This window comes from Vicia villosa, linkage group LG2 (genome assembly GCF_029867415.1).
Source record: "Vicia villosa cultivar HV-30 ecotype Madison, WI linkage group LG2, Vvil1.0, whole genome shotgun sequence".
NCBI lineage: Eukaryota > Viridiplantae > Streptophyta > Magnoliopsida > Fabales > Fabaceae > Vicia > Vicia villosa.
In genome coordinates, this window is record NC_081181.1 from 194,914,633 (window position 1) to 194,928,340 (window position 13,708).

General features: G+C 37.4%; 1 protein-coding gene across 1 annotated transcript; it reads right to left on the reverse strand.

Annotated features, from left to right (window-relative positions):
• Positions 1–1,611: 1,611 nt before the first annotated feature.
• On the reverse strand, positions 1,612–10,360 carry LOC131647815 (uncharacterized). Its single transcript, XM_058917641.1, has 7 exons — positions 10,255–10,360; positions 2,738–2,874; positions 2,443–2,634; positions 2,246–2,356; positions 2,065–2,146; positions 1,877–1,972; positions 1,612–1,791 (listed from the first exon to the last, which is right to left on the reverse strand). Exons 2-7 carry the CDS (start codon positions 2,848–2,850, stop codon positions 1,687–1,689), a joined length of 699 nt encoding a protein of 232 aa, XP_058773624.1. The 5' UTR covers positions 2,851–2,874; positions 10,255–10,360; the 3' UTR covers positions 1,612–1,686.
• Positions 10,361–13,708: the final 3,348 nt, after the last annotated feature.

A 13,708-nucleotide genomic window follows, 5' to 3' on the forward strand; every position in this document is an offset into this window, starting at 1 on the left:
AGATTCATGAAAATCCACAATCTCATGATAATCCACAATCTCTTAAGTATAAGGTGTGCAAGATTGGAGTGCTTGAGTAGGTATAGATAATGACTTATGATGATCTATGTATTATGATCTATCATAGTCTAGTTAGGGGTGTGAAAAAATATGGTTAATTGGACCATATATTTAAATTGAATTGCACTGAACCAAAAAAAACGTAAACCATTTAAATGGTTATTAAACTGAATCACATATTATAAACAATTCAATTAATCAAATTTAAATTTATAAATCGATTTTAACTTATTTAAATTGTTTACCTTTTACCTTTATTAAATCACTTGTTACGAATTTTAGATTTTTGGATTTTGGATTTGTGTATGCTAACTAGTTTAGTTTTATGATTAGGATTAGTTTATTTTCTGTTAGTTTGATAACTCTTTTGACTGGATCCGCCATTGTTGCCAATCGGAGAAGCCATGGGTGGAAGAAGAAAAAACAGAAAGATAAGAAGATCAAGAAACGATAAGGAAGAAAAGTAAACCACAAGGAGATTGATGAGTAGCAATCACAGTGGGAGAAAAAGGAAACAGCCATAGGTCGATGATAACATGTGAGAATGCATAGCTTGAGCAAATCGTGCTGCACAACAATGGAGCATAACTATGACTTGCAGAAAAGAAAGTAGAAGATAGCTAACATAAGAGTGAAAAGAAACTTTATTCATCAATCTCAAATTTGTTACAACGAGCATAGTTCCTTATATATCAAGCCTATTGTGTAACTAACTTTTTACAATGAAATAACTAACTCTAAGTTAGTTATTTCTGTTAGGGTTTAGCTACACTATTAACATTATATTTATAAGGACTAAAAATTTATTTTATATATATATATACATATATATATATATATATATATATATATATATATATCACTACGCCGTACAAGGGCTTTCACAGCGCTTTTTTTGGCCTTTAACAGCGCTTTAAAGCGCTGCCAAAGCCAGCGCTGGCGTAGGCTACGAAAGCGCTTTTAAAAGCGCTCTGGTAGACCCCCCCTTTAAGAGCGCTTTCCTGGAAAAAGCGCTCTGGTAGGACCCCCTATAAGAGCGCTTTCCTGGAAAAAGCGCTCTGGTAGACCCCCCTTTAAGAGCGCTTCTTAGTAAAAGCGCTGGCAAAGACCAGTAAAAAAGCAAAAAAAATTAAAAAATTACGCAGCATACAAAAGCGCTTTTGGAAAAGCGCTCTGGTAGGCCCCCCTATGAGAGCGCTTTTTCCAGACAAAGCGCTCTCATAGGGGGGCCTACCAGAGCGCTTTTCCCAAAGCGCTTTTGTATGCTGCGTAATTTTTTAGTTTTTTTTTGCTTTTTTACTGGTCTTTGCCAGCGCTTTTACTAAGAAGCGCTCTAGTATGTGGACCTTTAAGAGCGCTTTTTAGAAGCGTTGTAGTTGCTAAATGAGGTATTTTTATGTGCAGCCTATAATTTAATCCTCCCAGTCGACCTGTAATGTTTTCGACCTGTAATATTTTCGACCTGTAATATATTTTCGACCTGTAATATATTTTCGACTATATTATTTCAGCCATCAGTAAGACAATATATATACTAATATATACCATTATAATATCCAAAATTATATATATACATCATTACAAAATTATATATATACATCATTACAAAATCAACAATATTATAGTTCAAATCTGCATGAAAAATTGCTTAATATAAAATTGACACAATTCCTCTTTGATTTCTTCTAACTTTAGCTTCGAGTACCCAGCAGCACGGAATTCGTCAAGGTACTATAAAACAAAAACATAATATGAATAATATATTTAGGTAAATGTAATAAATTATATGAAATTATCTTAAGTTATAACTTTATACCGTGGGAGGAATCTCTAATTGATTCGCCTGAATGATTTCTTTCATAAACCTCAATACAAAGTATCCGCAGTCTGAACTGTTACGCTGTATCGGACACTACATAGAAAAACAAATAAGATTCTATATAAGTTGTCTTGTTTTACCAAGTAGCATAAATATTATAAGCAAATTTGTGAAAAGTAATGTACCTGCACTTCGATCCAGGTGATGTTGTTTGATTTAGTCCGGGATACCTGTGCGTCCCGTTGACTACGGAATACTTGTATTGATCTAATTAACAAATATATAAAAGCATATGTTTAGATCAATCCCACAAATAAGTAAATATATAAATATACACGAATATATATTTAGAACGATCCCACTTACAAATCAACGATTTCCTTCATGGCCGGATAATTGGTCCATTCACCCTTTACCGAATTCAGATAATACACGACTTCCCTTATCGGGTTGATAGCAAGCAGCAACCAGTGTGCTCTATAAATTAAAACAATAGGTTATATGAAAATATTGCTATACACTAAAGAAACAGAGATTAGATGAATAAAGAATGAGAAACTAACCCTACTGGTCGGGTATTATACGCCCAAAGATGCAGACATTCTGTATTGCCGGTGGACATGAATCTATCGACTAAGCGCTGTCTAACAGATTCCGGATCCGAAACAATTTCCATTCCGCTGCAATGGGCGGAAGACACGAACCGGAATCTGTTAGACAATGCAGTCCCGCGCAACACTCTGTCATACAACAACCTTAAATAAAAACATAATAAACATTAGATTCTTTTTATTGAAAAGTGTAAATAAATTATATTGTGGGACTAATTAAATAATATATCGGATGAGTGAATATTACCGGATGTATGATTGCATATTACTGACGCCTAGTTGATCCTGGTCAAAAATCTCTTGCAAGTCGTCAATTGTAATATGTGACTTGAACTCAATACCGAAGACACTTTCATCCATATCGATTTCCCGTAAAGCACCATCCTTCATATCGGACATATCAACCATTGTTGCGAGTGTCGCCCGGTATCGAGGCACAAAAGCACCGCCTTTTCTTGCCGCTTGCTTCGGAGGACCACTGGGTGGTACGCTACGAACCTGCTGCGTCACTTGTTGTGACTCCCGAGCGGATGCCTAAAAATCATATAAGTTAGGTAAAATATAAAATCATGCATATTTTGATTCAGATTATATATTAACACTTTAAATGTACCTCTTTTAGCGATGCAACAGACTCCTCCTCCTGTAAAATCCCTTTACCCTTAATTGCGGGTTTTATAGGAGCAGTCTAAAAATAAAATGTAAAACATAATTAATAAACGGTTTAGAATTGACATTCGAAAACTAAATGATTCATAATCGTTTTCAATTTACCTCATCACTAATGGTAATGAGCTCCGAGGGCCATGCAACAAACGATCCTATTGCATCTCGCAGCAATGTCGTCTCTGAGACCATGTCAGGTACCGGTAGAATCGCATCACGATCTAATACAACATCCACCGATACTTTCAGGTGTCCATCCGGGAGCGGTCTGTGGTGAAGTAAATCTCCCGAAGTGTTGTGCACTTTTCCCTTGCCAACTAGTCGATAATTCGGTTCCGATAAGTATAGTTGGCAAGATGAAATGCCCTAAACCAAAAGTAAATATAAAGTCATTATCATTAATAAAATAGAACAGTTTGTAAGGAAAAAAACTTATAATTACCTCGGGAAATTTCTTTTGATAGTTGATACTAGCCTTATCACTAGTTTCTCTCACCGATGAAGTGTTGCACTTTTCTCTCATATACATATCTTTGTCTCTTTGCAATTCAGAGACCTGTGCTTGCAATTCCTGCAACTTTTGCAACACTTCTTCATTGGTAAGATTTGATCTTCTCCTAGAACTCTTATAAAAAGAGGTTGGAGTCACACCATGACCCTTACCCCTCACCCGACCGGGATACTCGGGAGCATCTAGTACTCTACTAAGTACGCTCTCCTCACCGGTGGATGCCGATTGCGACAAGGTCTCCTGTAATTCATTTACATTTAAATAATTATTAGTGGAGATAAAAAGTCATTTATATATTAAAAAACATTTGATTTAATTAAAGACACAGTATTATACTTACACATTCAGTATAAACTCTCTGAACATCGGGATCGACAGCGTGATTCTTGCCCACACGAGCTTCCTTCCACAACACATGTACAGGAAGTGAAGCTTCCTCACTTTTAGTCTCCTCCAACTATGCATTGACACAAACGATAAAATCGTCAATTAAAACATGCACATGTAGACAATTAATTAAATCGAATTTCTATTTACTTACAATTTTATCCTCTAAGCGTGCATATCCCAAACGCCCTTTTTTGTATGGATACGCGGGTTTGGATGCTCTCTCCCTATTCGTGGCACTCTTTTTCTAAAAAGCTTCATCTCTTTGCTTTACAAACTCAGCCCAATCTGCTTCATCAATGAAGGTCGCATACTTTGTTGGCCGTCCCGGTGCATCTTCAAGAAATTTTCCATCTTTATCCTTAAGATAGGTGTTTGTCAAAAAACTTTTCCACCCTCTATATCTCTTGCCGGCCAAACTAAGTATGTAGCTTTTACGTTCATCTGGTATCTCAAAAGTCCTCTGCAAAAAAACGTACGCATAGTGTGTTAGTATAAATAATTTAAACAATTTATCGTCAAGATAATAACAACAATTAACCATATATGATATATACCTGAAGCTCTTCCCAAATCGCTTGTTTTTTCTCCTCCAATTCTAAATTTTTCGTCTTCGATTTCCAGGTAGCTATGGAGACTGGAATATGCATACGGACAAGTGTACCAATATAACTTGTCAACTTTGCAGAATTAGGACCAATTGGTTGTTTATCAAAATTCCATTCCAATCGGTATACTAATCCTTGGTCTCTATGTCGTATGATATCCCTCATAATAGTGATGCCTCGTGCAACCTCTTTTGCTTCAGTATCAGGTGGAGCATTTGTATCCGAAGCAACTCTTTCTTGTGAGTTTTCTTGTAAGTTTTCAGGTGGGTTTTCAGGTGGAGCATCTCTATCTGAAGCCATTGAACCTGTATCAAACAAACTAAAGCACATTAGTACACTATTAATAAGCTAACAATCTATACAAGTCAAATGGAAGTCAAACCATGCATGTACAAGTAAATCGGAAACGAAATCGGTACAAATCAAAATAAGCGTAAAAAAAGAAAGTTATCGGAATTGAACGAAATTTACATGGCTATGGTAAAACGTCGCCACGGACTCAAAAACAAAGTCGGTTTTCCGAAATTCAGACCCTAAGCCCGACTTTTGATTACGGGCAGAAGCAAAACCGATAAAAAAATAGTCCCGAAATGTAAATATAAGTGCATGAGCAGCTCCGGAATCGTCAAAATAGTATAGTTACATGTAAAGAAGTCAACAAGCGGATACATGGTTCAAAAGTTATGTACAAAACGAGAATATGCACCAAATTGAATAAAACAAATTAGTCGGACTATGTATACTATTACCTTTATCACTAACGTCTCTTTCTTTTCTTGGTAGGTTTGTGTACTACGCGTCTCTTAACAATGCGGACGGTTGGATTGATCCAAATACCCTCATTATGATCATTTCTAATACAAGATTCATTCTCATTTTGATCGTTTCTTGTACAAGATTCAATGCCAACACCAATATCACCTTGATCTTCAATTTTTTCATCAACTATTTTGTTAGATAAAAGCACTATAGACCATTTCGTACTTGTCGGATCATTGACATAGAACACTTGTTTAGCTTGAGAGGCTAGAATGAAAGGCTCATCTTTGTACCCTACCCTATTGAGATCCACTTGCAAAAATCCTGACTTATCCATTCGTACGCCACTATTATTTTCAACCCACTTGCAACCAAATACAGGAATCTGAAACTTCGCGTAATCAAACACCAAAATGCGCTCGATAACCCCAAAATATGACAAATTTGCAAATTTCGGATTTAAGTCATTCGCACTTGATATGTGCATAGCTTCAGCTACCAAGGTAACACCACTATTTTGCATAGTACTTTTATCATCCTGTTCTTTGGTATAAAATGTGTATCCATTAATTGCGTATGCGCTATAAGAAAGTACAATTACAGATGGACCATAGGCTAAACATCTCAACCTTTCTGTTACTGAAGCAGGATCTGAACGATACTTTGAATAAATATGATCTCTAAACCACGGTATGAAACTTCGATTGTGCTCTCGTACTATCCAGTTCTCATTTCTATTTGGATTTAAATCTCGGAGAACAACTTTGTGCATTTCAACAAACGGCTCAACCTCAATCTCATTGTGCAGAACATACAAGTGCACTTGATCCCGTTCGACCATTGATACTGTCACAACTTTATTTCCAATTAGCCTTTTTCCTTCTTTTTTTTCGACAATATGAGATTTGGGGAGTCCAATTGATTGAACATTTGACAGATATTCAGTACAAAACTCAACCGCTTCTTCAGCAACGTATCGCTCGGCAATACAACCCTCCGGTCGACTTCTGTTTTTCACGTACCCTTTTAATATTTTCATATAACGTTCAGCAGGGTACATCCATCTCATATAAGCTGGTCCGCACAGTTGTGTCTCTTTCACAAGATGAACGACTAGATGAACCATTATGTCAAAAAACGAGGGAGGAAAATACATTTCAAGATCACATAAAGTAACAACTATCTCATTTTGCAATGTTGGTAAGATCGCGGGATCGACCACCTTACTGCAAATAGACCTGAAGAAGAAACACAGCTTAGTTATTGCGCTTCTTACTTTTTCTGGCAGAATAGAACGTATACCTATTGGTAAAAAATGTTCCATTATAACATGGCAATCATGCGTCTTCAAACTCTTTAACTTGAGGTCTTTCATGGACACAAGTCTTCTAATATCTGAAGAGTAGCCTTCTGGAACTTTTACTTCACTGAGGAACTTACACAATGTTTTCTTCTCCTTTCTAGATAGAGTGTAAACAGCAGGTGGCAGATATGTTCGTCTTCCTTTCGTCACGGGCCCCAATTCAGTTCTCATCCCCATGTTTACCATGTCATTCCTTATGTTAACGCCATCCTTAGACTTTCCTTGTATATTGAGTAGCGTACCTATAACGCTGTCAAATACATTTTTTTCAATATGCATAACATCCAGGAAATGTCTTACGTACAACGACTTCCAATATGGAAGTTCAAAGAAAATTGACTTCTTCTTCCACCCACCCTTGACAATTGAATGTGCAAAAGGCTTGCCAAACTGAGTGCTCACATCTTTCACCTTTTCAAAAATTTGATCACCTGACAAAAAAGGCGGGGCTGTACGATGTTCGGCCTCTCCATTGAATGCTTTTCTCCACCCACGGTAGTGATGATTAGAATTTAAGAATCTACGATGGCCGAGAAAGACATTCTTCTGACAAAGCGCCAATCGTGTCGTATCGGTTTCATCTTCACAAACAGGACACGCCTTTTGACCCTTGTTGTTGTACCCGGATAGATTTCCGTATGCTGGAAAATCATTAATTGTTCCAAACAACATCGCCCTCAAGTTGAAACTTTCTTTCCTATACCCATCGTAAACCTCCACACCTCTCTCCCACAAAAACTTTAAATCTTCGATTAAGGGTGCCAAGTATACGTCTATGTCATTCCCTGGTTGTTTAGGCCCAGAAATTAGCATAGATAACATCATGTACTTACGCTTCATACATAGCCACGGAGGTAAGTTATAAATCATAAGAATCACAGGCCATGTGCTATGCGAGATACTTTGAATACCATGCGGGTTCATTCCATCAGTAGACAATGACAACCGAAGGTTTCTTGCTTCTTTTCCAAATTCAGGATATTCAGTATCAACTTTACTCCATTGTGGTGAGTCTGCCGGATGTCGCAACTTTCCATCAATAATTCTTTCATCTGCATGCCAAGTCAAGTGTCTTGAATCGGTCTCACTACGATACATGCGTCTAAATCTCGGAATTATAGGAAAATACCATAAGACTTTAGCAGGAGACAACTTTTTCTTATATCGAGGGGCACCACATTTAGGACACTCATTCAACGCTGCATACTCGTTTCGAAACAAAACGCAATCGTTTGGACATGCGTGTATCTTATCATAGCTCATTCCAATAGAAGACAACATCTTTTTGGCTTCATACGTTCGATTGGGAAGAACATTATCCTCTGGTAGCATATCTTTCATAAGGGCTAATAACTCTGTGAAACTTTTATCCGACCATCCATTGTCCGCCTTTAAGTTGTACAACTTTAACACCGCAGACAATCTTGTGAATTTTGAACAACCATCATACAACGGTTTCTCTGCATCGCTTACCAACCTCTCAAACATTTTGGGACAATCCGCTAGATCTTCTTCCAGCGCTTCTGCAATCTCTTCGACACGATCACAATCGTATGTGTCTGTGCAATCGTCGTTTGAAGCATACTTCCTATTACACCTCGACCCAGCATTCCCGGTACTTTTCTCACCATGCATTGTCCAACATGTATAACTTCTATCAATTCCAAACCGTAGTAAATGAGATCCCAACTGATTCCCGTTAACCTTACCCCCGGCATAACAGCAACCCAAGCAAGGACACGGCATTCGAAGCGGGTCTTTGGAGTTCGCAACCGCAAACTCAACAAATTCCCATACCCCTTTCTCGTACTCTTTCGACAATCGGTTTGAATTCATCCATGTCTTATCCATGTCTTAATTAAGCTAAACAACAACGGTCAAACTTCCACTCTTCACAAGTAACCCCTATGGCGAATTCAATTCACAAAGTTAGTAAGTACCTCCTATATTAACTCTCTAAACACATAAAACTAATGTGTTTCTGTCAAAACGCAAAGTATAAACGAAATGAATCCGAAGCAATAAAACGTAACATATATAATCACACAATTTCAGACAAATTCATCATAATACCAGTAATTTGAGAAAGAAATTTACCTCGGATGTTACCGAACTCAAGAAAACGCCAAACGTCGAACTAGGCTGGGAAACGATCAAACTTTCACTATACACAAGTTACCCCTATAGCAAATTCACAAAGTTAGTAACCACCAAGACAAAATCGATTGAACAAAGGAAATCAACAATAGTTTGATGTGTGTACATACTCCTAAATATGTAGTACCAGAGTCAATGATACGAGCTCCAAAGAGATCCAAAGTTATCAATCCAGTCAGACCTATACAAGAAATTCAATTCAATGTATGATTATAATAAGAATGGGTGAATAGCTCATGATGCAGTTAAATAAAAGTATATAATATATATTTTATCAAATTCCAAAATCTATATAGCTATGTATGTACTAGCTAGGGTTATTGTTGTTGTTATTATATATAAATAAAAGTATATAATATATAATATATATTATATATTATATAGTTTATATATATGCATAATACTGTTTGGTGCAGTATTGTCCATCTCAAACTTCCAGATATGTATTCATCAAATAGTTCGTAGTAACAGTTAGAAACTGCGCTATTTCTTAGAAACTTCGTAGTAACTACCTTTTCACTAAATTAAGAAATATTGTAGGATAACTTCATGTGAATTCTAATGAATGAAAAACTGTCTGTAATGTGAGTTTTATGGCATATGGAGGGAATGGTATGATTTTAGTGCTGGTCTCTGTTTCATGAGATGTTTCATTTTTAATTATGTTCATACTGATACTATTATATATTCATTTTTATATCATTTAATTTATATTCAGTTTTATGCCCAAATATATGATGGGCATCGGTTATGCCACTAGCTAGTTATATAACTTTACACGTATGTATATACCGACATGCCTCAAAATCCACTACATATATCATCATTGGTAGAGAAATATTGCACCTCCTCCACTATCTTATACAACAGTCAAGAAACTTTACTCACAATTTCAATTCTACTAAGATAACAAGAGACTCACAATTTCAATTGTACTAAGATAAGAAGAGGCTAAGGACATAAATGGAGACCACAAATTAAGAATAAGAGCCTCTCTATGGAACAGAACTCAAAAGATAAGAAGAGGTTAAATTTATATTTTGTGAAAACCATACAAGCAGACCCCAAACAATCCAACAGCCACCATTTCACAGTTCAACAGAACTCAAAACCCTATCACTTAGAAGTTTCTGGAACAAACCCTATCACCTAAAATCACACGTTTCTGGAACTAGGCAATTGCTAACAGAAATATTATGTATATATATATATATATCAAAGGCCTTAAGAAAAGAGCATTCCATCAAATTCAGAATCACAAGGATACATTGATACATCTAGGGTTTTGTTAAAAGCTATGAGAAGTGTGATACCTGGGTGGCGCAAAGCAAGTTGCTACCAGAGGAGAAGAGACGGAGACGAAACGATGGTGGTGGACGGAGGAGAAGAAGTTCGCGCGATGGTGGTGGACGGAGGACCGATAAGGTTGACGGAGGACCGATAAGGTTGACGGAGGACCGACGACGGTGAGGGGTGGGGTTTCTGGTTCGCGTGCAGAGAGAAAAAGAAAGAGAGAAAGTGAGAAACAGTAGAAGCGTGTTTTTGGTTTTAATTTTAGTAATAAGGCTACTAAAGCGCTTCTGGAAAGCGCTCTCATAGCCTGGGCTATACCAGCGCTTTTGACAAAAAGCGCTCTCATTAAACACCCCTACCAGAGCGCTTTTGAAAAGCGCTTTCGTTCCCCCCACGTTCCCCCCACCTACCAGAGCGCTTTTGTAAAGCGCTTTCGTACCCCCCCCCTACCAGAGCGCTTTTGAAAAGCGCTCTCATAACCCCCCCCTACCAGAGCGCTTCTTAAAAGCGCTTTCATACCCCCCCACTATTAGAGCGCTTTTTTAGCGTGTTTTTTAATTTTGTCTTTAGCGAAGCCTATGCCAGCGCTTTTCCTAAAAGCGCTTTCGTAGGGGTGCTGCTAAAAGCCAAATTTGGCGTAGTGTATATATATATATATATGAGGTTAAATATATGCTGTCAGATATCGATTTTCAAATTGCAAATCTCTAGTTTCAATTTAAGCTCTATACCTACTTAAAATAGTTGTTTATTTTACTGAACATAATAAAAATAATTATTTTCATTTTTTATTGTGAGTGATCAATTGCAAAATGCTTAATTATTTTTTAATGATTTCATAATCTCATCTTATTATTATTATTATTATTATTATTATTATTTTTTTTTTTTTTTTTGAATCAAAGGTGAACTTTCATTAATTCAAAAACAATTACAAAGCAAGCGATCACATGGATCCAGCAAAGCAAAAAAAGACTAACTAGACTCCTATTATATACATCATAATAGTAGATCAGCTATATGGTTTCTAATGTTTTTATCTATCCAACTCCTATGGATTATGCATTCTATAATAGCCTGGAGACTGGCAGTAGTATTTGTACCAAATATAGTGTTGTTGCGATGGGACCATATCCCATAAACCACTTCAGTAAAAGCAAGCTTTAGGATCTTGGCACGCCAACCCTTCTTACTAGAATTAGTAATAACCCACCTTAGTTCATCTATCCAGATCAAAGGGGTGTGCTGAATGCCAATCCACTCCAAAATAGAACACCAAATGCTTCTGGGGACACTACATTCAAAGAAAATATGCTCCTTTGTTTCAACATCCTGTCTACACATGCTGCACACATTATCTTGAATAAAACCAAACCGGAGCATTCTATCTTTTGTGGGTAGCCTTCCATGACATTGCATCCATAGACATACAATTGCACGAGGTCTAGCTGGGTTAGAACAAATTAGAGGACTCCAGTTAATTCTTTCTGCATTCAGCAGATGAGCATAGACTCTTTTCATGGGAAATTTCAGCTCCTGAGTCATAGTATTCCATAGGTTATGAGGAACAGAGCCACACTGCTTCATGATACTAGCAAACATCCATGACCAGGTAGTATTAGGAATTAGCTCCATTAAGTCTTGGCCTTTCAGATAATATGCATGTATCCAGTGTACCCAAAGATTCTCAGCCTTCCTCTGGATATTCCAAAGACACTTCAACAGGGTCACTTGATTCCAAACACTGAGATTCAAAATATTGAGGCCTCCACACTGTTTGGGCTGGCACACAGTTTTCCAGGCTATCGGGCTTTTCTTACTCTGCACATCCTTCCCTGTCCAAAGAAAGCTTCTACAAATAGACTCAATTTTATGCAGGACAGCTTTTGGGATTGGAAAGCATTGTAACCAGTAAAGAGCTATGGCATTAGAGACACTTTGTATGAGTTGAGATCTCCCTGCATAGCTAAGGAGTCTAGTGGACCAGTGCCTCACCCTATCCAGGATCTTTTCAATTAGAGGCAAGTAATGGCTGATACTAAGTTTCTTTGAGGTCAGTGGCACTCCCAAATATCTCACAGGCAACTGTCCAAGCTCAAAACCTGTGATATTCCTGATGGCAGCAATAACATTGCCTTGGAGACCCCCATAGAATAACTTGCACTTTTGAGGGTTTACAACGAGGCCAGTTGTGTTGGAAAAAGTACTAATAGTGTGCATCATCAAGCTAACTGATTCTATGTCTCCCCTACAGAACAACAGAATATCATTAGCAAAGATTAGATTACTCAGGCCAATTTTCTTACATTTAGAGTGAAAGTGGAAGGTAGGGTTTCTCTGCATTTTCACAAGAAGTCTATTGAGGTACTCCATCATTATGACAAACAAAAGAGGTGATAGGGGATCCCCTTGTCTGATCCCTCTACTAGCCTTCATAGAATTAGTCAGTTGTCCATTTACATTGAACACATAAGAAACTGTAGTAACTGTTGACATGATCCATCCTATAAATCTGTTTGGAAAGCCCATCTCCATCATTATACAATTGAGTGCCCTCCAGTCTACCATATCATAGGCTTTCTGGAGGTCCAACTGCATCATACATCTTAGAGTTCCATGCTTCCTTCCATAGCCTTTAATAACTTCATAAGCAAGCATTATGTGGTTATGGATCTGCTGCCCAGGGATAAAAGCAGCCTGACACAAATTAACATTGCTTTGAAGAACCTTACCAAGTCTAGCAGTGAGAATTCTTGCTATGATTTTGTAGAATGTGGTACAACCTGCTATAGGTCTGTACTCCTTGATAGTGCTAGCAGAAGCATGTTTAGGAATCAAGGTCACCACTGTTTGGTTGAATTTACTATGCATGATCCCAGTATCAAAGAACTCAAGGATTGCTGCCACCACATCAGTTCTTATAATAGACCAACTAGCTTTGTAGAATTTTGCACCATAGCCATCATGTCCAGGACTTTTAAGGTCTCCTATACCTTTAAGAGCACTATCTATTTCCTTCATGGTAATGTCCCCTTGCAAGTATGTCCTCTGATCCCAATTGAGTTGTTTGCCAGCCCTCATTGCCTGGATATCTATGGATGTATTTACCTGGCTATCAGATCCCATTAATCCACCATAAAACTCCATAACTTCTTTTATTATGTCTGCCTGGCTAGTAGCTATAGAACCATCAGCCCTCTTGAGCATAGAAATTGTTTTCCTCTTCTGCCTGGCCTTCAATTGAGCATAGAAAAAAGCAGTATTGTCATCACCTTTCCTCAGCCAATCCACTTTAGTTAATTGTCTTAGTTTGGAATCCTCCATAGCATTCCACTTAAGCAAATCTTCAGTAATTCTCTTAATATTTTCAATTAAAGCACCATCCAGCCTATTATTCCTCAAGTTATTCTGAGCTGTCAACAAATCAATCCTGAGCTTCTCAATGTTCCTCTTAATGTCATTCTTTGGTGCATG

Coding starts and splice junctions, on each gene's coding strand:
- LOC131647815 (XM_058917641.1), bottom strand. CDS start 2,850: ATGGATGAAAGTGTCTTCGGTATTGAGTTCAAGTCACATATTACAATT. Junction 2,357..2,442: donor TATAATACCCGACCAGTAGG/GTTAGTTTCTCA, acceptor TTTAATTTATAG/AGCACACTGGTTGCTGCTTG. Junction 2,147..2,245: donor ATGAAGGAAATCGTTGATTT/GTAAGTGGGATC, acceptor TTTGTTAATTAG/ATCAATACAAGTATTCCGTA.